The sequence below is a fragment of the Taurulus bubalis genome, assembly GCF_910589615.1.
Source record: "Taurulus bubalis genome assembly, chromosome: 1".
Taxonomy (NCBI): domain Eukaryota; kingdom Metazoa; phylum Chordata; class Actinopteri; order Perciformes; family Cottidae; genus Taurulus; species Taurulus bubalis.
Genome location: NC_136589.1, coordinates 27,473,643 through 27,501,178, shown reverse-complemented (window position 1 = coordinate 27,501,178; position 27,536 = coordinate 27,473,643). Strand labels below are relative to the sequence as shown.

The window sequence follows — 27,536 nt, the reverse complement described above, 5'->3', positions numbered from 1 at the left end:
ACGCGCTGCTGGTGCTGCTGGCATGTTAAGTTGCTTGTGTGGTGATTGCATTTTAAATTTGTATGACTGCTCACAGACTAACTGTCATGGTAAGAGTATAGAGCGCTGAGTCGCCCACGCAGCAGTGATCTGTACTGGCCCCTCATGAATACTCACAGTGAAACTTGTTTTTAAAATGACGTTGAGTTGAAGTTCACTAAAACCGTAGTTATTTTGAGATTTTGTGCACATTTTTTCTGAATACCATCCCCCTCAGGTCTTTGTGTTCTTAGAAAAGTAGCTGTAAAGAGAGATTACTACAGCAGAATTACAAGCACAGACTTTTAACAGTCAATAGAAAAAACAAAACAGGATTATACTTTAACTCTGATTTCCCAGTCTCTGACTTTATAACATTTGCCACAAACTCACAATGGAAATTTAGTCATGTTATCTTACAACAGAGTCAGGTATAATGTATAAACACCAGCATCCCATTCGAGCAGTAATCAAAGAATTTCCTTGCATTTAAATCTTTTCTCTCTAAATCCCTTTTGAAGTATCAAATACCACAATACACCACACTAATCATTAGAATGAAGAAGCAGTCAGTATAGCTGTTCACAGCTACCTCATATTCATATTATTTAGAACATCTTGATTCATTTCCAGTTTCCAATGTTATCCTTTACTCCTGTCAAGGAACTATAGATTAAACAAAAAACAGCAGTTTAGTAACTCTGGGGGAATTAAAGTGCAGGTGTTGCCATGAAGTAGTCCTGTTTTCTACTAAGTGCTTGTTGAACTTTTGGTACACTTTCATCCTGTTTCTCAAGAGTGAAAAACAGTTCTCTTTTCAGCGGGATGTCTGGTCATTGTGCAGCTGGAGCATATCACAGTTTTCTATCTGAAATTTCATCTGTGTTTGACTGCATAGCAACAAAGCAATGCATACACCCATGAAGACTTACTGTAACAAATTGCTGTAAATTTACAGTGGATTTACAACAGTAACTTACAGTATTTCATAATAACTGTAACATACAGTTACATATTCATCCTTCGCTTGTAAATGAACAGCTAATTACATCGGTTAACCATAGTGGCAGATAACTGTAATTTATCAGCATAATACAGTATTTTCTGTAAAGTGGTGGAAATACCCTACGCTATGTTCAGTGAGTCACTATCCGAGTACTGTTGATAATAGGCTAATGATTCTGCTATGACGATAGCACATTTCTACGAATGAAGCTGCTCATAGTCCACTAATCATTTCTGAGTGACAAGACCATGATAAGCTGTTCCTGAACGTGACGGCACAGCTTCGGTAGTCATCCTTCTGAGCAACCGTCATGTGGTGATCACCCAGAAGAGGTAAAGGTATACGCTTATCGACTGACATGTCTACTGTTTTTTTCTTCTTCTTTATAATAACACTGTTAACATCTCAGATAATCTTTACAGATACTGCTAATATAAACTACAGTAGCTGCACTCAGAAATAACAGTAAATTACTGGCGTCTCTACTGCCAGTATTTTACTGTTATTTTACGGTGAAATTGTTTAAATGCTGTTATTCCCATTTTGCAAGATTTCCTAAATATACCCGTTAAAGCTCAGAGAGATCCACATGCCCTTTCACTGCCCTTCAGTAAGTGCACACTTCAAAGACGGCCTTTCTTTGAAACATTTTTCTGATGTACTGCTGCTGTTGTTGTTGTTGAAACTTTCAACCTTACACTGTGTTATCGCACATTATTCTCATGTGACTCTGATGGCGACACCGACGTGGATTATTGCTTTTGGGATATCTCTCTTGTATTTCCCATGAGGACCGGCAGATTAAACAGTCACTGGCAAATGAGGGTGAAACATGCAGCAGCTCCTCTCCAGTTTTAATGCATTGTTGTTTGTGGTTTTAACTGTCCACGGCAACCATACAATTTTGGGGGACATGCAGATTCTTAAAAAAAAAAAAAAAACTTTCAATTATTTTTAACTTTTTTTAAGAATCCTTTATCAATCCCACAGTGGGGAAATGATTCTTTGCATTTTCCCCATCCTTAGTAATTAAGGATCAGTTTTTGTGCCAAACATTAGTTATTTTTTTGACAGATAGAACTTTATTTGCGTTGTTCTAACAAAGTGATTGCACATGTTATTAGTTTCTGTCTGATGGAGAAATCTGATTTACTTGAAAGTGATTTCAATTTTCTTTATTCTATTTGAAAAAGCACGGATGGAGGAGTCACAAAAAGTTGGACCATTTTGTTACAATTTTGTTGGGGCGGTGGGGCCCAAACATTTTTCTTCCTCCAAAGTGGGGCGTGACAGAAAAAGTTTGAGAACCACTGGGCTAGGGGCTGGGATGTTTCCTTTTTTGGTTTGGACATATAGTTGACATAGTTTTCAGATATAGTATGAAAAAAAATATGTCACTTTCAAACGCATTTCTTCGTCTATGAACCAGAAAACTTTTTCCAAAATTATTTTTTTCATCCACTGCTGACCTGGTTAAAGTGAAATATGCTTTTATATCATCTCTTTAAAAAAGAGTCTGTCTGAGTCAGAATTCCCTCTACATTAAATTTAGTACAGACTGCAGCAGCAAGACTTCTTACTAAATCTACAAGACGTGATGCAGGTCAACTTTAGACACATCATTAATTTTAACATTTCATTGATCGCCTTTAAAGTCTTGTCCTGGACGTGGTGTGGCACACCAGGGAAAGACGGAGCGCAAGGGGGTGGATCCCCAAGCTCAGGTTGGAGGAGGTGATAGAGGGAGTGCACTTCCCAGTGCAGGTGCTGCAGCCAATTGGCACATGACATTGGACGCACCTGCAGCCCGTCAACTAATTAGTTAATTCATTTCTAGATGGTTAATGACATATGTGCACTATGCAGAGACACAAAGTGACAATGATGTGTTAATTTACAGTAGAATATAATTAGTCATTTGTTGGACGGTTGAACTCTGTAATTGAAAAACAGGTTATTATAGTATGCCTAATAGTGTTTACTATATTTTCCTGTGACACAAAGTAGTGTTAGTCTATACATTTTTAGGTGGGAAATACAGTTATTTACTTTACTTGAAAGACATTAAGTCATTACTTGAGACTTGACTTGGACAAAAACAAAATTGCTTGAGCATCTCTTTGTTTATGTTTATATAGTTCATGTACATGCTTATGTATGCATGTATGTATGTATCTGAGTTAATATACTGTTCACATGTATTGTATTGTAATGTACACCTGGAAAAATGCATTTGTCTACAGGCAAGCAGACAGTTCTTTTAAACTAATTTTAGTAAATGAACTAAGATACCAGTATTATTACACTTGTCCTCCACAATTTGTAACAAATTGCTTGGTTATTTCAGATAGTTTTCTAGAAATGATAGTAAGTAAGTAATATACAAGTAAAGTAACGTGTTATGAAACTACTAACTGTATAATATTAAACAAATATATATTTTCTAAAATTACTTTCTGCAGGACTATATGGTGCTGTCTTAACCAAACAGTTGTTCAGATTTTCCATCAAAAAGTCTCAACTGCATGTTCCAACAGTGTCTCTGCAGCTCTGAGAAGCCCTTTGAACTTTGTTTTGAAAAGTATTGTGTAGCTTAACGTGTATTAATATGTATGCAAAACTGCTGTTGCAACTGCTTGAAACATGAAATGCATCACTTTCAGGACACCACACAGAGAAAAACAGAGCGAAACATTTCTGAAGTGACTAATTGATTTGTCAGTGTGGCTAGAGAACAAAATACATCACCATTTATTGTGCTACACGTGCACTTATAGAGGGTTTTAATACACAGACACAGTAGGCAGCATCACACACAGCATGAATACACAACCAAGACACCAACATTGAAAAACGAGCAGCACAGATTCAGCACCAGAGCTGCATGCTGCATTAATCAAACACTGAAAACTATTTACTTTGCGTTTTTTTTAAGGGGAAATCCATAATATGTATTGGTAATGTACTGCATAGTCTCATTTTGATGTAATGTAGCTGTGGCAAGAAGCTCTACTTAAAAAACGAACGCGTTTTTTCACGTTCGCTTTTAAGAATGCATATTTCATAAAAAAGGAAGATTATATAAAAAAAGAAAAGACGTAATCACAATATACCTCAGTGGTGTTAAAACTAACCTTTTTCAGCGTGCCCTTTTTTAATTTATGAAACAATAGAAAGACAAAACGAGAAAATGAAATGTACATTGAATAAAAGAGAAAGCTGGATCATGGACCAACAGCTGTTGACTGATGCTTTGATGGATAGAAGAAGAAAAAAAGTATTTACAAGTGAAAGTAATGTATTGAACATTTTACTTACTGAAAGGGAAACAACGTTTGTGCAAAATGTACTTAAAATATCAAACATAAAAGGACTATACCACTATATACTATATAAAACTATATAAAACACTATCAGGGTTAAATGTAAGCATTAGTCTTATAGTTAGTCCAGGTGGAGCTATTGTTAACACATATTAGTAAATAAATGCAGTGGAGTAAAAAGCATAATCTTTCTGAAATGTGAAATGTAGTGGTATAGCATATGAAGTGGCATGAAATGGAAATACTCAAGTAGTCAAGTTGAAGTACTTTAAGTGTGCAGAAGTGCAGTAGTTAAGTAAAAATACCTGGTTACATTCCACCTCTGATTACCAGAGGCTCAGTGTTGGCTCTTTTACGTCAGACATGGTGCAGGCAGGTTCACCTTACTCCTGAGTAATCCGAGCAGAGATGTCCATCAAATACTGCTCAGCACGAAATAACCGTTAAACAAAACGGCCTTATCGCCCTCTTGCAGGTAGTCTCTTTAATTAACTGCGCTGCGTCTCTCCACTCATCAGCCCCTCTAACTCGGGGGGCTTTAAGACCCAGCAGAGGTGCAATAGTGAACATCTGTCCCCTCGGTCTCCACAGTATGAATTGCGCCTGGGCTCCGGTCTGAAGACACACAGACAGCAGCAGGCGGACTGGCTCAGCGCGGACGGAGAGGAAGAGGATCTGGGATGCGAACAGATGAGAGAAAGTGGAGTCCGACGCACTGAGCCACGGCGATAAGACAGCGCGCTACAACATGAAGACACCTATGGTAAAGGTTTCTGTCGTGCAGCACTATATGCAGTTGTTTGTATTCGCTTTTACATCCAGCATTGTTCAGGGAAGTGCACTTCAATTGCCGTAACGCTGCTGTGTGTATTGTGTCGGATCAAAAGATTAGGATCTGAACAATGGGCATCCAGCTGGGCGCTCTGTTTGGCTCTAAGCTCCGGCTTTTTCTTATAATAAACACTACAGCATGGAGCACAGCGCGCCCTGCGTTATCCTTTCCTGCGCTTAATGCAGTTGCGTAAATCTTTTTTTTTTTTTTTAAGTGCATTATGTTTTTTTGTTGGTTTAATATGTATTGTACTAATGCATGTTGCGTAACAGGAAACAAATTGATGCACACAATTAAAACAAAACAAATCAAAAGTGTCACTGGCTTTTGATTTGACCACATACCTGTCTCTATGAGACTAAATGTTGAGAACCTACCTGTTTTGACCAGTAATAATAATGATAATTATGAACAACATTTTAAAGTAGATTGGGCAAAGATCACAGAAGATGATTTATTGCTTTACAAGTCACAAACTGATAAGAGCCTCGGAAATATTGATATACCACTTGATGCAATTATGTGTGGCAACATTAACTGTAAAAATCAAAATCATAATAGTGATCTGTGTGTAATGTATGATAACATTGTGAACTGTCTCAATAATGTAAGTAAATTATTTTCCAAAAAAAGGGCTAAACAACATAATCTTAGGCCAGGATGGAATGAATATGTGTCTGAACTCCATATAGAGGCAAGAGAAGCATCTGTGATTGAATAGTGATTCATAGTGAACAAGGTCAAGGCTCAAACTGAATCACCTTTTCACTTACAAGGTCAAGATATGGACATGAACTTTACTTTATCGTGTATTGTAACCGTGCAGATGTTCTCCTGTAAGGACCTGAACATTACAATATATTCATGCAAACTAAGTAAAGATGAACACTAACGACCTTCTGGCGTCTTGTCGATATCACGATTCAGCCTGTGCCCTCAAATAGTGGATAAGTGTTTTTTTTTTCTTTTTCTGGTTTTCTTTTTTGTTGAAGTTTTGGTCGCACGTGACATGGCATCCAGGAAGTTGGGGTGATGTTGACAGAATGATGGTGGTGCAGCCCATACTCAGTCCGCTGCTACTGGAATAATTGGACAGCATCTGTTTGTGTCTTTGTGTCAGCGCCATGGGATAGCCGTGCTCCTCGTGCTCCTCCTGTGCGCGAGCTTGTTCCTCGTGTACAACGGCAGCTTCAACGGCGCTTCCAGGGACGCTAACGACACGCACATCCGACAGCATGAACAGCTGCGGCGGCCCACTGAAGCCTCCGTCAGGGTGGCCAAGCCTCACCCCCCGGTCCTCCAGGGATACAGTGGCATCATCGACCATAAGGTAAACAGATGTGTTTGTGTGCGTCTCCCGGAATGCAGGGAGGAGGCGGGCGAAGGGCTCCAAATGGTGTCTGAGTCGCTGCAGAGATGGAGGAAAGTGAAGCCAGTTTCTTACTTCCCCCCCCACACACACATACACACGCGCGCTCTCTCTCTCTCTCTCTCTCTCTCTCTCTCTCTCTCTCTCTCTCTCTCTCTCTCTCTCTCTCTCCTCCTGTCTAATGACCAGCAGTCATCTATCTGCACAGGTCTTTAGTGAGAGTCTCACCCCTCTGTCATTTATCACAATTTTCTCCAGCACAGTGTTGCACCACACTCGATACCAACCTGTCGTTACTAATAACAGTTTAGGCTACAAATGAAATCCCTGGCTGCATTCTTGCGCTCTAATTGGTAAGCCCAGGAGACCTGCAGAGAGGTGAACCCTGACGTCACAGCAGGGGTGTATTGACTTCCATGTATGGGCCAGGAGAAAACAATCAATGTGAGTACTGGCGTGCTGCAAGTAGAGACTTTTTTTAGGCAACATACAAGATGGCGTGCTTCTCTGTAGGCAATTTGGGTGATGGGATGTTGGGCGGTTTGTGTAGCGGTCCGCACCACTGAGCCAAAGGAAGAATGGAACAGTTCTCCAACCATTGGATGTGAGATGTTTAAGATTGAAAGAAATGTACAGTTTTGGGCTGACTCATAGACAGATTTAGAGACAATGAGCCCCGGACTGAAAGAGACATAACTGAAGCAGATGTTTGTCTCTTTGTCTCTTGTAGTTTAGTGTGGCTCTTTGTAGTCCCCTTGTGTAAGTTTGTACTTGTTTTGCATCTCTCTGGCATTTAGCATTTCTTTATAGTTGTTTTGAATCTCTGTAGTATTTCTGTGTGTCTTTGTTGTTGTTATGTGTGTTACTTCACTGTCCTTTTGGATCTCTCTGGGTTTGTTTTGCATCTTTCTGTAGTGATGTGGTGTCTCTTTGGAGTTGTTTTGCTTCACTTTGGTTTCATTTTGGTGTTTCTGTTGAGTTGCTATATCTTTCTTTGAAGTCAATTTGTTTCTTTAAAAAAAATAGTTTTGCACCCCTCTGTAGTATTGCATGCCCGTCTTTCAATCAGAGGATCAGTGGTTCAAGCCCCCACTCCGCTAGTCCATGTCGATGTGTCCTTGAGCAAGACATGTTTTGCATTGCTGTCTTCATTTTGCGTCTCTTTGTAGTCAATTTGCTAATATTTTACTCTCTTTTCTTCTCTGTGTAGTTTTGTGTCTCTTTGTTGTCATTTCATTGACTTTTAACCAATACATGTAAACAGTTACTTCAACCTGGGGCCCAGGAGCCAGAGGGCAGGGGACATCTGGACCTGAGTCCTGGAGGTTCATTCAGTAATCCATCACTGGCAGGACTAATAACATTTTGAATGGCAGGGCTAATTGGTGCTTCCATCTATTTTTAAGAAAACAATGTTTTTGCTGCTGAACGCATTCTTTAAATCATCATATTATGTCACAGGTTGATTTGCATAAGAGTAATTTGACAGCCTCCTCCCTGCTCAGGAGGCTGTTGCTGTGTGGAAGAGACAAATAAGCAGCATGGACATGTATCTGCTAGACAGATTTGGAAGTAAGCACCTTGTTTGTAAATGTCAGAAAAGTATCCTGCTTGGGAAGTGAACTTTTGCTAAATTAAACACCAGGGGCTTTGAAGAGTCACTTAATCTTGTGACAAAGTAATGCAGTTTGGCAACAGAAGGTGGAACTATTATTCATTAAAAGAAATCTCTTTGGTGCAGGAACCAGCAAGCGAGGAAACCTCGCATGTTGATGACTGTGAAAAGTTCAGCTGGCAGAGTTTCCTCAGGAGAAATGCTGTTCGTCTGTCCACTTAAGTTTCCCTTTTGAGTCTCTCGGCTCTGTCTGCAGGAAATGCATGCTGGATATGTGCACAGTGAACTCACAGCTCACTTTATGTATGACACCTTGTACTTTGTACTTTGTGTATGTGTGTGTTTCCTTGTATTGTTTATTTTTTTTTTGCCCTCATTTAATCAAGTTACATGCCAGGCAATTCTCTTTTTGTTTTATTTTTAAGGCATTTGATATCTTACAGAGATCGCAGATAGATAAACTGAGGCAGGAGAGAGACGAGAGATGACATCCAGCAAAAGTCCCCAGCTGGATGCAAACCAGGATGCTGTGGTTCATGGTCAGCACCTTATGCCCTCGGCAACCAGAGCGCCCTGAAATGTTTAGTCTTGAGGCGGAAAACCAAGCAGTTGGAGTTCAGCACGTAGCTGTGAAGATTAGAATAGTTGAAATGATACTTGTGTCCACACGGCCACGAGGGCCTTGACCTAAATCAACCATGATGTGTGAACACGCCTCCTCGTGCAGACATCCAATGCAGTATAAGTTACATTAATGGACTGGCGGGTGGTACGGCTGCTGTCTCGAGAGCTCAGTAATTTTGTTGGTATTCGGTTACCAAGAATTTTCATTGAAGGAACTATTGTAATGTTGTGACTTTGTTGATGAGTGGCATGTGGATGATGGACTTGGTGTGAGACAGAACATTGAAATATAGCTGACCGAAATATTTGTTGCGGTCAATATGCCAGAGGCTGTTTCAGCTCTTGGTCTTAAAAAGCTAAGTCTTGCATCTTTCAGAATTTAATCGGTGCACAAATATATTTGAAATAAGTCATTCATATTTTAAGGCAGCTGACGGGGCTCACAGCGGCATCTGTTTTCTCACTGCCTGAAATGCCAATATTCAGTGACAGTGTACGTTTTGATTTGATGAGGATTTGTCTGTAATGCGTCAGTAAACCTAGCTTTGGATGAGAATCGATTTCCCCCCTCTGACGGGAGCAGCCGAGCACCATGAGTAAACCACCAATTTATTTTTTCTCTTGGCAATAAACCTATTGACATTTTAGCGACAAGGGACATCAATTAGGGCCACGGCTCCACTGAACATCATTTATGCTTCTTCAAACCTACTATTATATCACCATTGACATTCCGCCTCTGCAAGCTGCAATCAATACTTTATGATTCAAATGCACTTTGCGACTATGGCATGTGGAAGTGCATAATGCAGTCCAACCTTCAAATACTTAGCGTTCAGTTTTCTGAAGCATTGTGTTTGACAACATGGATGAACTTTCTCAGTAATATCCAGAAGTGAGAAAGTTATCGGCCTTTGATTCACATTTGTCCTCCTGCAGTGCTGAATGATTGGTGCTGGGAAAAAAACTCTGACAGGAACATTTGTCTTCTTCATCTTTGCCTGCTGCCCTCTCTGCCATATTGATCTTTCCAAGATATCAGCTGGCTGGCATGCAGGGTTCAGTGCCAGTCAGCCTTTGACCGTTTCACTTTATCTTCCTCCAGAGTATTAAACTCATCACAACCCAGAAAACATTTTGAAGCCTTTAAGTTTTTTGCCGACTTTTAGCCAAGATTTATTTTTCTCTCTATCGAGTGATGAACTGAAATTTTAAGATTTATTTTTGTATGTTACAGACATTATTTATGCCTCTGAAATACATTTCCATCTTGTGTACCAAGTATTTTCAATGCAATATGTTTTGATTTGAGTCAGAATGAAGTTTAATTGATTAATCTATTTAAATATATTTATTTCTTATTTATGCAGCAGCATTAGTTGGCCCTGAGCTGTGAAGACTGTAGGAGGGGCGAGATAAGCAAGCAAAGAAAGAAACTTGGGAAGGAGATGAAAAGGAAAAGAAACTCTTGAAGGGTAAGGCAAAGAGAATGAGAGAAGAGGACAAAACCTAGAAAGGGTAAGGATGGAGAGAATGATAAAAAAGAATACAGGACCGTGGAAAGGTTCAGCCAGCGAGAATGAGACAAGAGATGGAAGGATGCCGAATATGAGAGTGGAAAATAGAGTTGAATCCCATGGGGTTTCCTTTCTTAGAGCAGGATCCTCAGTTTTATTTTCTCGAGGAGGAAGGAAGGAGGAGGGAGGAGGACAGGAAATCACTCTCACCCATCTCACTGTGGAGATAGAAGGATGAGGTGCCATAACCATCTCCCTCTGACCCTCTGACATCGGTATCATGCCGATTCCTAACTGTTATCATGCGAGACAGGTGGAGGCAAACTAATGGAGGAGGGTTTGATGCAGAAGAGGGGAGTTTTATCAAACCCTGATGTCACGCTGGAAAGCCTTGAACCTGGCTGACTTGACACGTCTAACCAGACACAAGATATTTTCATATGATTTAAGGTTGAACGTTTGGTTGTTAAAAGGAGCAATATACGGCATTCAGAGCATTAATATAGCAGCAAACAACTATTTGCTATGTATAGACATAGTGGAGTAAGCTGGACCTGAGCAGAGAATGACGTTGTGTGTGTTGTTATTGGAGCTTCTCTGGGCTTTTCATTTTTTGCCGGGCTGGCCGCACATGCTGAGGGTGCCCCACTGGTCGGCTCATGACCTCCGCTCTGCACAGCGCTCATACGACGGTTGCAGCTGATAACCACAGCCCAAACTGACAGCGTTATCGCAAAAGTGTACTGCTGCCCGGTTCCTCCTCAGATTATTATCGGTAGCTCTGTCGGCATGTTTTCCGTTGTTTGTTCCGTTGTTTGTTCCGCTGTTAGCACCGTTGCTGCCGATCATGTATTATGCACTTTTAACAAACAAGACAAAGAGTACTCCACAGATTTAGTATTGCACTCTAACATTGTCAGATTCACAATGGATGGTGAAAAAAAAAAAAAAAAACTGATGATGGATTGTTAAAAAAAAAAAACTGATGAAGCTGAACAAGAGATGTTGACTGCTGCTGATTTTGCACACAAGTAATTTGTTATTATATAATTACTTGTTATTCTCTACTTTCTATTTCTGATTTTCATCATTCATCTTTTACCATTACTCTTGTAAATATGTGTGAAGTCTTTTAATATAATGCATAATTTCAGGTTGACGCAACTTAAATTTAGTTTTTTGCTTGCACAATGATTGTTGCTCATGTATAGTCGGTAGTATTTACCATGTTCATCATCTTTTAAGTTGGAGTTTACCAAACTGGAATAGCATTAGTTTTGCAGGTATTTGGTTGTAAAGAAAGTATTTGACAAATTGCAACTTTGAATTGATGATTGCAAATGGTGAAAAGTCAGCTGATCACCAATGTCTTGAAGTTTCATCCTCTGAGGAGCGTTAATGTTGAAACCAAAGTTTGTGAAAATGAATAGATTTTGAGATATTTCACAGAATTTAGTGAACATGTTGACTTACTTGCAAAGTTTGTATGATTCATCTTTCAGAAACTATAAATGTGTGTCCCAAATTTCCTGACAATAGTTGAAAAGAGATAATTTCAGTCTGGATCAAAGTAGTGAACCGAGTGACACCGACCACAGCCAGAAGCTGTTGTGCAGCTGCAGACAATCCCAGTAACATGACACGAGACATTTACAGAACAGATTCTTCTGCACAAACACTGGACACAGTTTGTTTTAGACATATCTGGGCTCTAGGTACACACAGCTTGAAGGCATACGCCAAGGAGAACAAAGCCATCTTTGCCAAGGAGACATGACAAGTCATCCCTCTCCAACCCACAGCTTTACTGACAGCTGGAGAAGTGAAGTGAGAAGTTAAATATTTCATCTCAGACAGCTACCTCTTCTACGATTTTCTCTGAGCAACAAAGCCATGTTTCACTGTTCATTGGGATGTTGCTTTGCAATCAGCCAGCTGGATAGTAGAATAGATACTGTGTTTGTGACAGTGGTGGAAGAAATGTATTTATTTTACCTTCATTCAACCAGATGAGTCAATTGAGAACCAGTTCTCATTTACATTGACAACCTGGCCAAAAAGGCACCACGTCGTTATAAAACAAATAAAACATGGAAACATCTCGATCAATCTCATAGAAAAATGTGCAATATGTTTAAAAATATAGGAGAAGTAAACTCAGAAACAGTTGCAGGGATCAAGGACTATTGTTTGTAATAAGTTATTGAAGGAGGATTACCAGGGTGTGGAGTTTGAGCTTCTTCTGCAACTCATTCCAGTCGCTCAGAGCTGCAAACTGGAATGAGAAATGAATGAAGGCGCTGCAGACTTTTGGGATGACCATGTTGATGAAATTGCTAGAGCGTAAATTGCGGTTACTGTTTGGAGATGATGAGTAGAGAGCGGAGATATGTGGGGGTTTTCCCAATGATAGTTCAATAGATGAGCTGATGCCAGTGGATTAGTCTGCGGGTGTGGACTGATGACCGGTTGAGGAGAGAGTACAGACTGCAGTGATGTGCGTGTGCGTGTGCGTGTGCGTGTGCGTGTGCGTGTGCGTGTGTGTGTGTGTGTGAGGTCTGCCTTTTGTGTTTTTTACAATTTAGATTTTTAAAATACAACGCAAACTTCATGTAACATTTGCTCAAGGTAACTACTATTTGTATGCAGAGACCTTGTTAGAATACTGGAAATGCTCCATTTCGACTAAGAGATGAGAATAGTGGTTTCGTTATGCCACAGTGGTCCCAATTGTGGTATAGTCTTGGATTTCAACTTATCTCCAGTGCATTCTGCTTCCGCCAAACATAACACAGCTTCAGGCACTTTCCAATGCAGGCCTGGAAAGCAATTATGGAAGAATAGTGGGATGGGAAGGAGGGCGCTGCCTCTCGATAAGCATTCACTCAACCAAGCAATCTCACACTCTGTGCCTTTTGGCATTCTTTGGTGAGGGAATCGCTGGTGAAGTCATACATTTTCAACATAAAGGAAGTGGAGGGAAATTTCTTGAGACGTGTGTCATGAGCTGAATGGTGATTTCATGCCTCTGCATGTCTTAACCTTTGGTGCCCGGTAAGCTGTTGCCTGTGGGGCACTCTTCTTATATGGCCCCTGAGAGACCTGTGAAGGATCTGAAAAGGTTAAACTATGATAAATGGATGATACCTTTTGGCACAACATCCGGAGATGGATGATGATGCGCCGCCGGCATCCGCGTCGTTGAGGGCCAATGCAAAGAGACGGCTTGCAGGAAGCATCGCAATGAAACCCAATTTCTTTGCTGCTCCTTCTTCTTGCTCCGCAGACCTACGAGGCCGTCTCCATCACTCTGCTCTTTAGACGTGATTAATGAGCATGTTTTACAAGGTGGGAGTGAGGAATGATCAAACCATAATTTACATTTTGGCATAATCTCTTTCTGTATGCCCTGAGTGTCCCTCAAAACCCAGATTAGAAACATATTGGATACCAAGGATATCAATGTGGTTCTAACCAAACATATTGAATACCAAGGTTATTAATTACAGAGGCCTGGGGTTTGCCCAAACAATGAGCTGCTTGAGGAAATAAAAGAGCAAAGGATGAGCTGAGTTACATTTGGCAATGCTTTCTTATAAACAAGAAATTACTGAACAAAAGATGTAGAAGAAACCTCTCCTGTAAGCGACTGAAGTGTTTTTTTTGCTGATTTGACATTAAATCGTTGCATGCACCAAGATATCTGCCTTCAGTCGAAACGGTCTCAATTACACAGCACACTTTGATGTGCATTCCACCACGAGGAGACAGTGTCATGGTTGTTCATCGGAAAGTCTTTGGTCTCCCGCTCTCACTGAGGAGGCGACTGATTACACCTCCACTGGTGTTGAGGAGTAAGCATTTTTTCCTGGAAATTATAAGGAGCTGCTTCCGCCTCCTCTTCCTTTCTCTCTGCTGGAAGGACAGCAGGGTGTTTTGATGTCTCTGTAGTGTAAAACAGATATTGTAGATACCTCATACGCTCTCAGAGCAATTTCATGTGATGCGTCGGCTCCTGCACTGGAAAAGTCCAAATCTACATCCAAATGAAGAGAACATCTGAAGAAATGAGTGTGAATAACAAATGCAGATGCTTGAGGGCTCACTGAATGGTTTAATGAGTACGAACATTATCTGAATCGTATCCTGTGGCCTTCGTAGTCCTCAGATCTCAACCCAGTTGGACACATGGGAGATAATGGTGTAACATGTGTGACAGCACCATTACTAAAACACCACATGAGGGAATCTGTGTGGAAGGAATAGTGTTCAGAGACTTGCTTATTCTTTGCCATGGAGAAGTTAAGCTGGAGACTCGCAGTTGCTTGACAACAACATACCCCATTTACCTGTTGCCACTTGGCACGTCTTGGGCTGAGTCTCCAGTTAACAGTCGATCATTAAACTGAAAGACATATTGATTTGAAGCGTATGTGTACAGATTGTAAAGCCCTCTGGCAAATTTGTGATTTTGGGCTATACAAAATGCATTTAATTGAATTCAAATGAATAAAAAAAGTATCAATATACTGGCTTCAAAATAGGATACTTCACTTGCATATAGCACACATGTAGACAGAGCCGTCTCCTGCTGTGTAATGACGACCAGCTGATTCATAAACATGGAGCCGAGGTGAGTCTGCAGTAATTGGTCCTGGTTGCTCCGTCTCTTCTCTGATCGCTTGCTGCCTCAGCAGAGTTGTTTGTGTGGTTCTGCAGTGAACGTAGAGGAAAGTAATAATTTGAGGAGTTTGGAGGATAGAATTTGTCCGTACTGCTTTCCACACTTATTCACACCTTGTCAGTCACTGTGGGAAGCGGGCGTGACTGTTGAATTCTTTGTTTCAGAAAGTATATTTCTTGCCTGCAGATACAGCAGCACCTCTTTCACCCCCATTTTCCTGGAGAATTGAGGAGGTTTGTAAACATTGCAGTGTTCGCCTCAGATTTTAACTTCATTGAGACCTTGGACAAGCCTCTGTGGGCAAGTGGGTCACAGTGACATGTAGGTCAACAGTGGAAATTGACATGATTGTCAGTACGCCTAAATTGATTTTTGGCGGGGAGGCGCAGGGTGTCGTTGATGTGGAGTAAAACCTCACCAGCTCAACAAAATTTTATCAAAAGAGCTCCTTCTTTCCTGCAGTTAAAAAAAAAAAGGATTAGATAAAGATTTGAAGTAGGAGGAAACATGTTTCTTCCAACAATACCCGCATTGTAATTCCTGTATAATCTATCAACCTTATTTTTATGACCTCAAATTTTAAATCCGTCATTTTGGCACGATAGGCGGGTCTAAATACTACAATAACCAGAAGCCTCGGCTGCCGTTGCCATGAAGAAGAAGCAAGTTAGAGGTCGTGAATCAGAGCGCTAGCAATTTCAAAACACTCCGTTGTTGAATTTGTGAGCAAAACGCAGCGTTCTAGTTCTTGAATTCAATTAACATTGACCCAAAAGTAGATTTAAGCTGCAGATGGTTTGTCGGTTTTCCCAACATCCTGATCCTTAACTTCCACTCGCTGTCGGCTGCACACAGTTTAACATTCTGACTTGTGATGCTTCCTCACAACTTGGGGAGTCGAATTGTATGCATACAGACTCGTGCTTCAGATTTTTTTTTATCAAAGGTTATGCAGTTGGTCGTCTTTCGGACTGATGATCTGACGAGGAGAGCTCAATATCGATTTCATGCTGTAGAAGAGCTGTGAATCGCGTAACATTGTTCATGGGAATAATGAATGGGACTCAAAAGTATTCTGTTTAAAGTTGCAGCGAAGCCACGAGACTTAAAAAAACCCCAATAAATCCAGGTTGAATTGACAAAACATAGTCAAAGAAGAATAAACTCATTACAGTCTTTTCCAATGCTTCTTTGATGTTCTAAAAATATATATTTATATATAACAACAAACAAATAAATTAGAGCCCCACAGCTTCTTTGTAGAACCAATTCTTTGTAATAATAAGCTCAATATCAAGTGTGATTTGTGTTCATTGTTTGCCGGCCAGTTGTTTTTAAAACAGGTTGCTCGAACTGCTTTGTCATGAAATGAATTAAATTCCTTTTTTTGCCAAAACAATCTGATATAAACTTTTGGAACAGCACTTGATTATCTTTCTTATCTTGCCAGCAGGGATTCACTTTTTATTCATGGAGGAACTCCTTTGAAACTTCTGCCTCTTCTCAAACTGCAGTTATTTGCAGTCGAGATAAACAAAAGGAACTGGGAGTAGAGTTGCTTCAGCGCTCGTCATCACTCAGTTGTTTCAATCGAAGCGCTCTGCTTTGGTTATTAGAAGTGGCTCCTAAATACCTACATTTCCTCCACCTCACTGGTGATGCTTTGAAACTCTACAAAGTTAAGCTTCAAACCTTAACACTGAGCTGGGAAGAAAAGTTTTGGATTGAAACAAAAAAGGTATTTAAAACTGAAAATGCTTTTTTTTTTTACAGTGAAAAGTAATGATAAAAAGACATCTGGCTCATAACATGAACAGAGATTAACAGATGTAGGGGCTTATTCCACAAATGCAAAAGAATATCTCTCTATTTATGAGCCGAAGATGACTCCACTTCCTCGGCTCGTAATCTGTCCTCATCATCATTTCGTTAATAATGCAACAAAGGCCTTGATGATGATGATGATGATGATAATAGCATCAGATGCTCCGCTAATAACCGAGAGGAAAGTTATCAGCTGCAAAGACGTTAATATCAGTGTTAATACTTCTAACAAACTTCAGCCACAGAGCCAACGGGTAACTTGACTATTTTCTTTTCATGCTACTTTAAACTTCCACTCCACAACATTTATCTGACAGGTGTAACATACTTGTTTTTGAGATTAAAAAGGAGATATGTGTTTCAAATACAATACAGTGTTATGGATTAAACCAGTATTTCCCAATTTCTTTTGGGTGTGCCACGTTTACAATCTGTGTCTATCTGGGCACTTTGTCAAATGTTTCACAACATTAGCGGTTCTACAATTTCCCTCTTAACTTCTCACATTGAGTTATTTGTTTGAAGCTCAACAAGGAAATAATATTCAATATTTCACAAAGCATTTATTGATTTGAGAAAGGTTCAAATAATGAACAGAGATTTGTGAACCTGAACTTTGTTATTTTCTTTTTTTCTACTCAATTAATCCTCCTCCAAATTTATCTTGGGCCAGAACCCATGTTGGGAACCACTAGATTAAACTACTTGATGATATATCAAGTAATAGTTTCACCTCAGGAGATGCGTTGCTGTAAAATGCTGCTTAAACATTGATCACTATCACTTTTTCTTCAAAATGAGCGCTTTTACTTCGATACTTTGGTGCATTTTGCTGATAATATCTATTTTGCTTGACTTTTAAATGATTTAAAAACGGTCTGCGTACTGTGCGTCACTCACCTTTCCTTTAGTGTGCAGCAACATGAAAATTGCCGATCAGCGCTCATTAGAGATAAAATGTTGTGAGAGCTGCTCCACGACAGAAGGATGTTAGCATACGTGCGCACATTGTTTATGTTTTCATGAATTCCTGCCACGCAGAATACTCCCAGGATTAGACTAATGAGCCCGGTGTTTATGGGGGAGGCTCATCACCTTGGTGAAAAAATGAGAAAACAACCTCCAAACAGCCATTTACTGATGTGAGGAATTATTTCTCTCATTGTAAAGATAAACCTGTGTGAATGTAACGCTCATTTGAATGTTCCCGATCACCGGTTCGGTTATTATCACATCTCAGGTGCGCACCCATTAAGGAAATGAAAAGGCATTACCTCGACAATAAACATTAATGGCGTGATTCATTTCATTAGTGTTTTCTTATTAAAAGTCATAGTTTGTGGGAATGCAATTGGGGGGGGGGAACAACAGCAATCAAAATTCTACTTACTGCAAGTAAAAATACATGGGAATTATCAACTAAATGTACTCAAAGCATCAAAAGTAAAAACACAGATTTTGCTGAAAAATGCCCCATGTGGTATATATTATTATTATATATGGCATTATGAGATTGTTAATCCAGATCGTGTAAGCAGAATGTCAGTTATTTTTAACTGCTTCATATACAGTTGGGTAGTTCAGTCCAGCGGTTACCAACCTATGGATTTCCACCCTCACTGCGCAAATTGTAGATGCACAAGCTAGAAATGGGTGGAAACGCTTATTTACCTCTGAAACACAAAAAGTGGATTTTATGAAACACTGCATTTTTATGAACCGGATAATCGTGAATATCCTCACTTGAATTGAAAAAAAGCGGAGAAGGGAAAAATAGAGCTTGATTAGAGGGAGATTTGGGGTGTTTTGAAGTGGGGTTGTAAGAGGTACTTATCCATAGTAAATGTATACAGTATGGGATAGACATGCCCCCAGGTTTGAGAAACTGACAGAAGTATCAGCACAGGAGCAAAGCCATGTACTGCTGTGGGCGAGGCAAAAGTAAAACATACTGTAGCCCCTAAAGGAAAGGCCCACTTCAATGAATTATTATCGGTTTAAGTGAACTGATCTGAAAGTGACACTTATCTATATAGAACGTATAGATACATTTCATTTTCAGTTCGGATCCCCGAAGGAAAGTTCGGTTTGACGGCAAGAAAAAAGCAGTGGAAATATTCTAAATGTAGCGTACACATAAACTGGTTTAGATTATTTTAAGGTGAACCTTTCTTTTAGGTGTCTAATACATGTTTTGCGGTTGCCCCCATCCACAGCAGTACATTCTTTGTTTCTCGTACCGGTACTTCTGTTGGGTAATATACTGAGTCAATGTACCTCACACACACTTCAAAACACACCCAAACCAAACCTTTAAAAGAAAATACAGGAATTATCATTGAAGAAATAACAGACCTACACAATGTTGATATTTGTATTTATCTTTCCAGGAAGGCTTTGTATTTTATAACTACCTTATCTAAGATAGTTTGTTTTTCACTAAAAAAGGATGTTGTTCTTTACTAAATGTAATGTAAAGTGATTCCAGTATGTATTCGGGCCATTTTGAGAGTTTTGAGAGAGTCACTTTGGTGATTATGAGGATAATATCGTGAAACAGGATAAACCAGACATGACTTTTTCATATCGCCTCATGCTTTGCCCCAACTCCACACTGCTTTCTTTTTTTACAAAAGGCCACAAATCCAAAGATTTACAAACCACTGATTGTTTTGTATTGTATAAGCTTATCATGGTTGTATAACATTTTCTTCAATAGTCAGTAAAGCTGTCAAATAGAATAATTCCCTCTGAAGTGTCATAGAGTGTAGTATAACGTACTTTAAAATTAGTACATGTAATAAGTTCGGTACATGTAATAAGTTACTTTCCACCACTGACATATGATAGACACAAGCACAAAGAGATTAGAAAACTCTCTCACCTGTCCTGTAAATAGGAAATCAGTGGCCTCCCAGGAGATTGTTCTTCTTAAGGAGGGTTGTCACTGGCAGCTGGTGGTTTAAGTACACACACACACACACACACACACACACACACACACACACACACACACACACACACACACACACACACACTCTCTCTCTCTCTTTGGTTACTGTCTCATCATCCTCGATCCTCTGTTCTAGCACATAATGGACAAGCTCCAACTATAGTATTTAGCATTGAACATGTTTTCAGAGTACTGTAGTATTGGCGATGTGTTATTGATGTCTTCTTTTTGTTTTTCTTTTGCTCGTTGTTATATTGCATATATTATAGAACACAACCGTAATTGCTCCTTTGGGATTTATCTCGATGGGATTTATTACACTCGCACTCCAAGACTTAGCAGCCGGTCTCCAGTCTGGAAGAAGAAGTTTCTTGCGTTAGTGTGAAAATTGCCTGTTTGCCCTTGTTCACAAATAACAAACTTGTCATCTGGAGTTTGACAGTTAACAGTTCGCCTGAGTTCCATATTCAAATTTCCTCCCGCTGTCCCTCACCGTGCATATATTCTACTTCACGCTAGGATTATTCTGCACCTTTTTATCTTTCAGTTTCCTTTTCAACTTGCTGTATCTCGTGTCAGAAAGAGACTTTTGCAGTTCAGGGTTGGACGTGATGTGAGCGTGAAATAGTGGCGCACACCTTGTGCTCAGTCCTCCGAGCCATTACCCTCACCAGACCTCTCTTAACAAGATCATCTTCTCGTTATCGATTCAGTCAACTGTTCACCACTCAGCCTGTGTGACCACCATGACCCTTCATCCTCAACAACTGACCTGAAAGAGTAAGGGGAACAACCGGCGAAGGTGACCACGAGTTCGCTTGTGAAAAATGTGAAATCTTCCTCAAATGCAGACGTCAGGTGTCTGGATGCGCTCAGGAGGAGAAATCCTGCAGATGTTTTAATGATGTTTTCGAGGCCACAGCTTCGCATAATGACCTTATCAGCTATCATGACTTCAATGCGTCTGCAAGTGAGTGTGCATTTCTAACTTTTCAGCCATCAAAAGATGCCCCTGAAATCCCTCCCATATGTCTCTGAAGGCCCTGCCCTAGTTTTGTTGGTCTCCAAAGTGCTTCTTTCTCTGACAGCCACTCCTTTTCTTGTTCCTCTTTTTCATCTATCAGATTGCCTTTCATTTTCCTCCCTTCCTCATCCTTCCTCTGTCTGCCACGTCCTCCCCCTCTCTCTTTGTCTTTTTGACTCCCTCTCTCTTCCTAATGTCCTTCTGTCATTCCTCCTGGCTTTCTCCCTCCATCTTCTCCACTCGCCACCTCCTGCTAGATTTCAGAGCCCAGAGAGTGAGAGATTCTTTGGCCTGGTAAATTGCACCTCATGTTTTGTATTCATGCCAAGGCAATCATTCCGACAGGGATGTGTCTGTGTGTGGTCCTCACAACTGTAGCTATCTGCTCCTCTATCTGTGTGGAGGTTATGGGGACAAACAGTGGCTGCACCATTGTACATTCTGCACCAGTGGCTAGCAGGCTGATATGGAGCCAATTAAGGCAAAGGAGTGTGGTTTGTAACAAGGTGCAGCCCGATTGTCTCCACACTCCCACTGGCTTGACACTTCGGGCTGCCTGTGTCCGGCCTCTCTAGCAGCTCATACTAATATAATCTCGCTGCAAGTGTTTCTCCTCTTCGGGTCAACCTCACAAGGTGAGGAGGAAGAGGAAGAGGTTCACGTTTTATCTGGGAGAAAAGGGAGAGAAAGAAACAAGGTGCAGCATTCTTCTTCTCACCTTCTCTGCGCAGGTGGTGAGGACAGTTAAGGTTTAATGACACAGAGTCTTGCCTTCAGGGCCGAGTCGTGCTGTCCGTCTATCTCATGATCTGCAGAGGTATTTGCTGTTTGGGAACTTTTAGATTGGAGCAGCAGAGTAGAGTGGATTTAGTGTGGGTGGACACTGGACACACAACAACACCTGTGTAATAGATGACAAAATGCAGCCCAATATAGTACAAGTTTTTGGTTTTCTTTTCACAGAAATGATGCTCCAACTTTGTGGTCAACTCCAAGGAGAAAAAGTGGGTTCTTGTTTTTTCCTATATTCTGTTTGTCGTTGTGTCACCCTCCTGCATACAGGATCCTAAATCAGCGTTTCCCAACATGTTTTTGCTTGTGACTGCTTCAGTCAGGGCTTCTTGTGTTGCATGTGTAGAAAGTTGTGAGCATTTTCACTTCTTTGATTATTTAAACTAAATCAATTGAGAGGTTAAGAAGTATAACTGCGATTATTTTGCATGAAAGGATGCAAATATTAGAGAAATTTAGTAAAGCAAGAATTCTTATTTTATTTTCTACCTGGTTAATCAATCATCTCATGAAGCCTTGAAGGGGTCGTCACCTCTATGTTGTTCATGCACAACATATGTCGTTGTATGCCCTTATTCTAAAAGAGACAATATTCCTACTCGTGTGTTTACATGGCTGATGATAATAAATTACGCTAATGTTTCTGTTTACATGCAGCGTGCATACTCTCAGCCTCCATCTTTTATTCTTTCAACCGCCTTCTTGAAAAGGTCGGCATTACAATATGTGTCCATATCCAAAACCCTGTTGATATCCAAGTCTTCGATTGTGTTTAAAAGAAGGTGTGTTTCTCCTTCCAACCAGAAAGAAGTACGAATACTCACAGGTGAGATGCGACTGAACCATGAGATGGATAAGCGCATCACACTACTTTCTCCTTTACTACTGAACATAAAACGTGTTTAATTGTTTTTTTCCCCTCATTATCTGCATGACTTCGAGAAGTTGCTTGTCCAGAAAAACGTATTTAAAAAAACAAACAAATAGTCTAGTTTTTGCAGCCAGACTCTCAAAGCTCTACTGTCCTTAACACTGACAGTCGCCAAAGTGGGCATCTTCCCTCTTCCTGTCTGTCTATTCTTGGTTGATGCATGTCGGAAAACTACGTGTGAAAGTGATATTAATCCTGAGTGTGATTTCAATTTTTTTAAACTGATGGGACAGCCAACAGTCAGCTTTAACACACTCAGAGAGAGGACACTTCAAATGTTGTGGTTTGTTTCTCCAAGAGGAAATTGAAAACAAGCTGTTGCTTTTATTAAATTGATTTAGGACTCGTCATCAATTAATCTGTCAGAAGTCTCTCGCCTCGCCGCCAATTTTCCATTGTAGAATTTATTCAGTTTCAGTATTTCCCCTAGGTTTACAGCTTCGGGGGGACACGGACAGACAGACGGACATACTACAAAGTAATACCTCACAGTACTAGTGACTCCATCTGTGCTTTTGCATGCATTGCAATCCCTTTCAAGTAAACCAGATCGCTCCATCAGACAAAAAAAAAGAAAAGTGCTATCACTGTGTTAGAAAAATGAAAATAAAGTTAATAAAAAATAACTAATATTGAGTTACTAGGAAATATCTAATTGTGGAAAACAATTAGCTATTTTCTAACTTTTAAGCACAAGGCGCACAGCTCATCAATAGGCTCGTTTGAGATGAGCCAGTTCTGCGCAGAATCGATCGGCGCGCAATGCATGCCGGTTAGATTTGACTTGCGCTGACGTTATGCACACGTGGTCAACGATAATCCCACGAGAGCAAGCCGGACGTCGATTTTAGAACCAGGCGCTGCAGTAGCTTTCCCCCGACTGCCTGGTCTAGTGCATGATGGGAAACGCCTGGCTGTCGCCACATCAGAGAGCTGATTGGCTCTTAGATCCCACAGCAAACACCACGTGTTGTAGAAAATTCTTATTTTATGTGTAGTTGTAATACTTAATGCTGGATTGTTGACTATTCGTCTCATGTTTAATCTTAAAACATATCTTGTGTGGTTGTTAATACAAAATTGTATTTATATAACACACATCAAAACCACTAGTAATGTATTTCACAGGCAGACATAAAAAGAACAAAGGATGCAGCTACACACACATTTCTACATAAATATATATTTATAAACACATGAATAAATCCAAACATGATCCAAAACATGAATTTTGCCCGGCGCGTTTTTGCCAAGGCGTTTTTGAAGCGGCTGCACTTTTAAAAGTCGCGTCTGGTGTGATTGCGCTGATAGCTTAAACTAGGGATAGCTTAAAGCAGCAAATCCCATTGTGAAAAGCACGCAACATATTTTTCGCGACACTGAGCAGAGAAGTAGACGCGCGACCATGTGTCTACAAGCTGTCGTGTAGATACGATCAATAACATACGGCTGTTTAGTTTGTTTAATAACAGAACAAGGTGTAGACCTGTTCTATAGGAAAGAGAACCTTAAATGACTTCTGATATCTGGCGTTATAAAAAAAAGGTTATTACCCTTACATTTGGGAGTCATTATTTAAATGATCTGGTTGTGGTTTTGATCGCACTTTGTGTGTTCAAAAGTGTGCAGCAGTGCCAGATGTGTATTGTGTGTATGTGTGTGTGTGTGTGAGAGTGTGTGAGAGTGAGTCTGATGTCCTGAAAGTGTTGCATCCCTCTCCATTGGCCGAACCTTTTACTTTGATCACAAACGTGTGCACACAGGCGCATATTACATTTCAGCTCCTCAGTGCTGTCTGTATTGAATTTCTCTCTTTTTCTGACACACACAGTGAAGAGCCGTCTTTGCAGTCCCGCTTGCTTTGAGGATCAGAGCTCGGCCCACAATCTGTCCTCTTCTTCCTCTGTTATCAGCTCTTGTTTTAGCCAGTACCCACTCTAGTTCATCAACCATGTCGTTTATCCCCAAAAAGCCAAACCCCTTTACCTTCATCAGTCAACTTTCAGTAGTTTCTTTTTAGGTCAGATGCTATTTTTTATATTCTGAAGTAGATAATTGCCCTCCATCAAAAATGTCTTCTCTTCAAGGTGCTCACTGAAAACTCTGCCCTAATTAGGACCAGAGCGTTGGAACAGCAGGAGCCGTCGCTGGAATCCCTAATTGCCCCTGTTTTCGATACCCACCCTCCCTAGCTCTTCCCTCCTCCTCTTCCTCCCCCTCCCCGTCTTCATTAGTCCTTAGCAGCGCTCGCTCCCCACCTCAGCTCTCTCTAATGAACGGTCAAACGCCCATGCCGGACAAATGGCTCCAAATCAGCCGTCCTCCATCGACATTTTGGCTTTTATGGCAGGAACCAACTTAAGAAGTTAACTTGTGGTTTTAGGGTATTTTTTTATTTTTTTCACAGATTTTTCAGCTTTCTTCATGGTCTTTTTTCACAGGCAATTTTACTGAATGATGAAATAAAGCATTAGCATTGTGAATATCCACTATATTCATCCCAGTGAGATTTAATTTAACTTAACCTCACTGTTAGAAACAGTTGGCTTTACACAAAAGGGTGTTCAAGCCATTTGTTATCTGCTTTTTTATGGTATTGGTTGTTTTATTTGTTGCCACTGGAGTTGTATACTGTTCAGTATTTTAAGCCGTGGCTGTTTCAGTCATTAGATTTTATTGAACATTTCCGTCAGTTTAGTCAAAAAATAAGTAATAAGCAACATCTTTGTTTGCTGCTGGTGTAGTCCTGATTTGACGCAGCACAGGAAATGAAACTGCTGCACTGAAAAGAAAAAATCAGTCTATAATATTTTGTCTTTTTGGTCAAACTACACAGTCACAGTTGGTGTTTAATGAAGTCGGTCTCATCATCATCTCGTCTCAGTCATGGATTAAAAGGTCGTTGACCAACATATTCAGTCATAGTTTTTGTTTGTTTGTGTTTTTGTTAATTGACACTGCTTTAGTCATCTAATTGGCAGTGTGGTGCTACCATTTAGTTTTGCTATAAGCTGCATTGTTGGTTAATTTCTGATCAAACCTCCTCACCCATGGAGAATGTGACCCATGGGCCATGGAGGACAAAAGCTGCAATCATAACTCATTGAGCAACACATGAGCAGGGTGACATACAATAATAAGAGATACTTATATGTATATTGAGGTCAGAATGTACCCTTATTTTTCTTTTTTTAACTTTCAAGCGCATTTTTTAGCTTCAAGCCATCATTAACTTCTGACCATGCATGGAAGCCTTCTCTTTAAGGAGGCTACAGAAAACAAAGGAGTCTTTGGCAAGTCTAAAGGTTAGGCCTGAGGCTCGGAAGAGGCTGAACATTTTTTGTTTTGTTGTTATATCTCGATACTAGACAGCCAGACAGCATCCTGCTGGGCTGCATGATTGCCGCCTCTCAGCTCTCACATTCACCGGCCATATCCTCAGTTTCATATCCTTGAAGACCCGGCATCCTCACTAAGCCCTCGCTCGATCCCCCCTTCCTACTGCATTCACCCACACAAAATCAATAACAACACTGGAATGGCATTTCTCCGCTCTGAGGGGGTATGGCACATGTCAAGCGTAATGGTTCACTGCAGTGTGAGTATTTATTTTCCTCAAGGGACCGAGCTAAGTCAGGGAATGGGGGGGAGGGTGGGAGGGGGAGATTAAAGCTGATTTCATGCCCCCTTAAGACTCATGTGAGTTTAAACCACCAATTATTGCCCGTGTTATCCATGGGCGGTGAAGGGCTCTGGGCACTGACTACGAATCCAATCAGGCCCGGCCAAACTGAACCATTTCTTCCAACTACAATCACAGTGATAATGTGTGTATATGAGTCATTATATTACTTCCTGTTTTTTGATTACACATACTGGTTCATGACTTACAAATGCCACTAAATAATACCAGGCTTGTCCAGAACAGCCTTAATAACACTGGAAACACCATTCCAGTGGCGAGCATCATGTTCCTTCAGTGCTTGAATCACTCTCTTTGGTCCCCACCCACCCCGTCCCCCTCTGCTCTCAAGGACACCGCCTCCCCAGGTGATCTGGGGACTCAAGCTGCCTCTCACTTACATCCCCCTCTGCCATTTTTTTCAAGGTTAATCCATGGAGCTCTGACAGCCATGTTTTCCTCGGGTCAGGAAGTCTGTCAGGGTGAATGGTGTGCAGGCAGTGATGGTCCATGCATCCCTTGTGAGAGACGGACTCGCTGGAAGCAGAGGGGGGTTCAGAATGCCGACCTGAATGAGGAAACACAGGAGGGCGACCCTGGCCGTCTGGGTTGTCGCTCCGCTAGGCGGAGCAGAGATGTGACTGGCTGTCGTCCGGCTGCACGTTGGGGTTTCTGTACCTTTTTTATAGGCCACTGTGGATGGATGGATGGGTGGGCTTAATGAAACCAGGACGGGCTCCCAGTGTTTGCCACAAGTGGGACAAGGTCACCCCGTAGGCTGGAAATCTCATGAAATTAAAAACTATTGTGTTGTGAGCTTATAAGTAAGGCAGTTGATTGGGTCCAGCTTCTCAAATGTGCAGATTTACTGCTTTTCTCTATTTGAAATGATGGCAAATTGAATTTTGGAAACACAAGTTTTTATGGCAACCTGTGAGACCAAAAGATGAATCCGCTAATCTTGAAAATAATTAATGTATTAATTAAGAAAACTAGTTAGTAACAGCTTTACAATTATCACATGTTATCTTAACATCTCTGCACTTTTACAGTCAATTGGCTAATAGATGGAAGAAACATGGACTAAACAATGAAATGCGCTAATTTAATATATTTTGTATTTGTTCGATTATCTGAAAAATAAAGATGGCGTCTTGGAGAAGCAGATTTTCTGTTGTGTCACAGCAGAGAAATTAGAGAAATTGTTTCGTTTATTGCATTTTCTTCTTTCTTATGTCTATTTGTATCCCTCCAGTAAGTCAAACATAGCCTCATGTTAATCAGGATACATGATTTATTTTTGATATTCACTCGGGTTACATCACTGATTGCAGCTTTGATC

General features: G+C 40.6%; 1 protein-coding gene across 1 annotated transcript in view; it reads left to right on the top strand.

The window, feature by feature from the left end:
• Positions 1-5,095: 5,095 nt before the first annotated feature.
• st6galnac5a (ST6 (alpha-N-acetyl-neuraminyl-2,3-beta-galactosyl-1,3)-N-acetylgalactosaminide alpha-2,6-sialyltransferase 5a) overlaps positions 5,096-27,536 on the top strand; it is a gene marked incomplete at both ends in the record, with an annotated part of 35,079 nt that continues 12,638 nt past the window's right edge. The window contains 2 exons of the mRNA XM_079232567.1: positions 5,096-5,110; positions 6,300-6,509. Coding sequence (XP_079088693.1) covers positions 5,096-5,110; positions 6,300-6,509 — 225 coding nt within the window. The remainder of the gene's footprint in view (positions 5,111-6,299; positions 6,510-27,536) is intronic.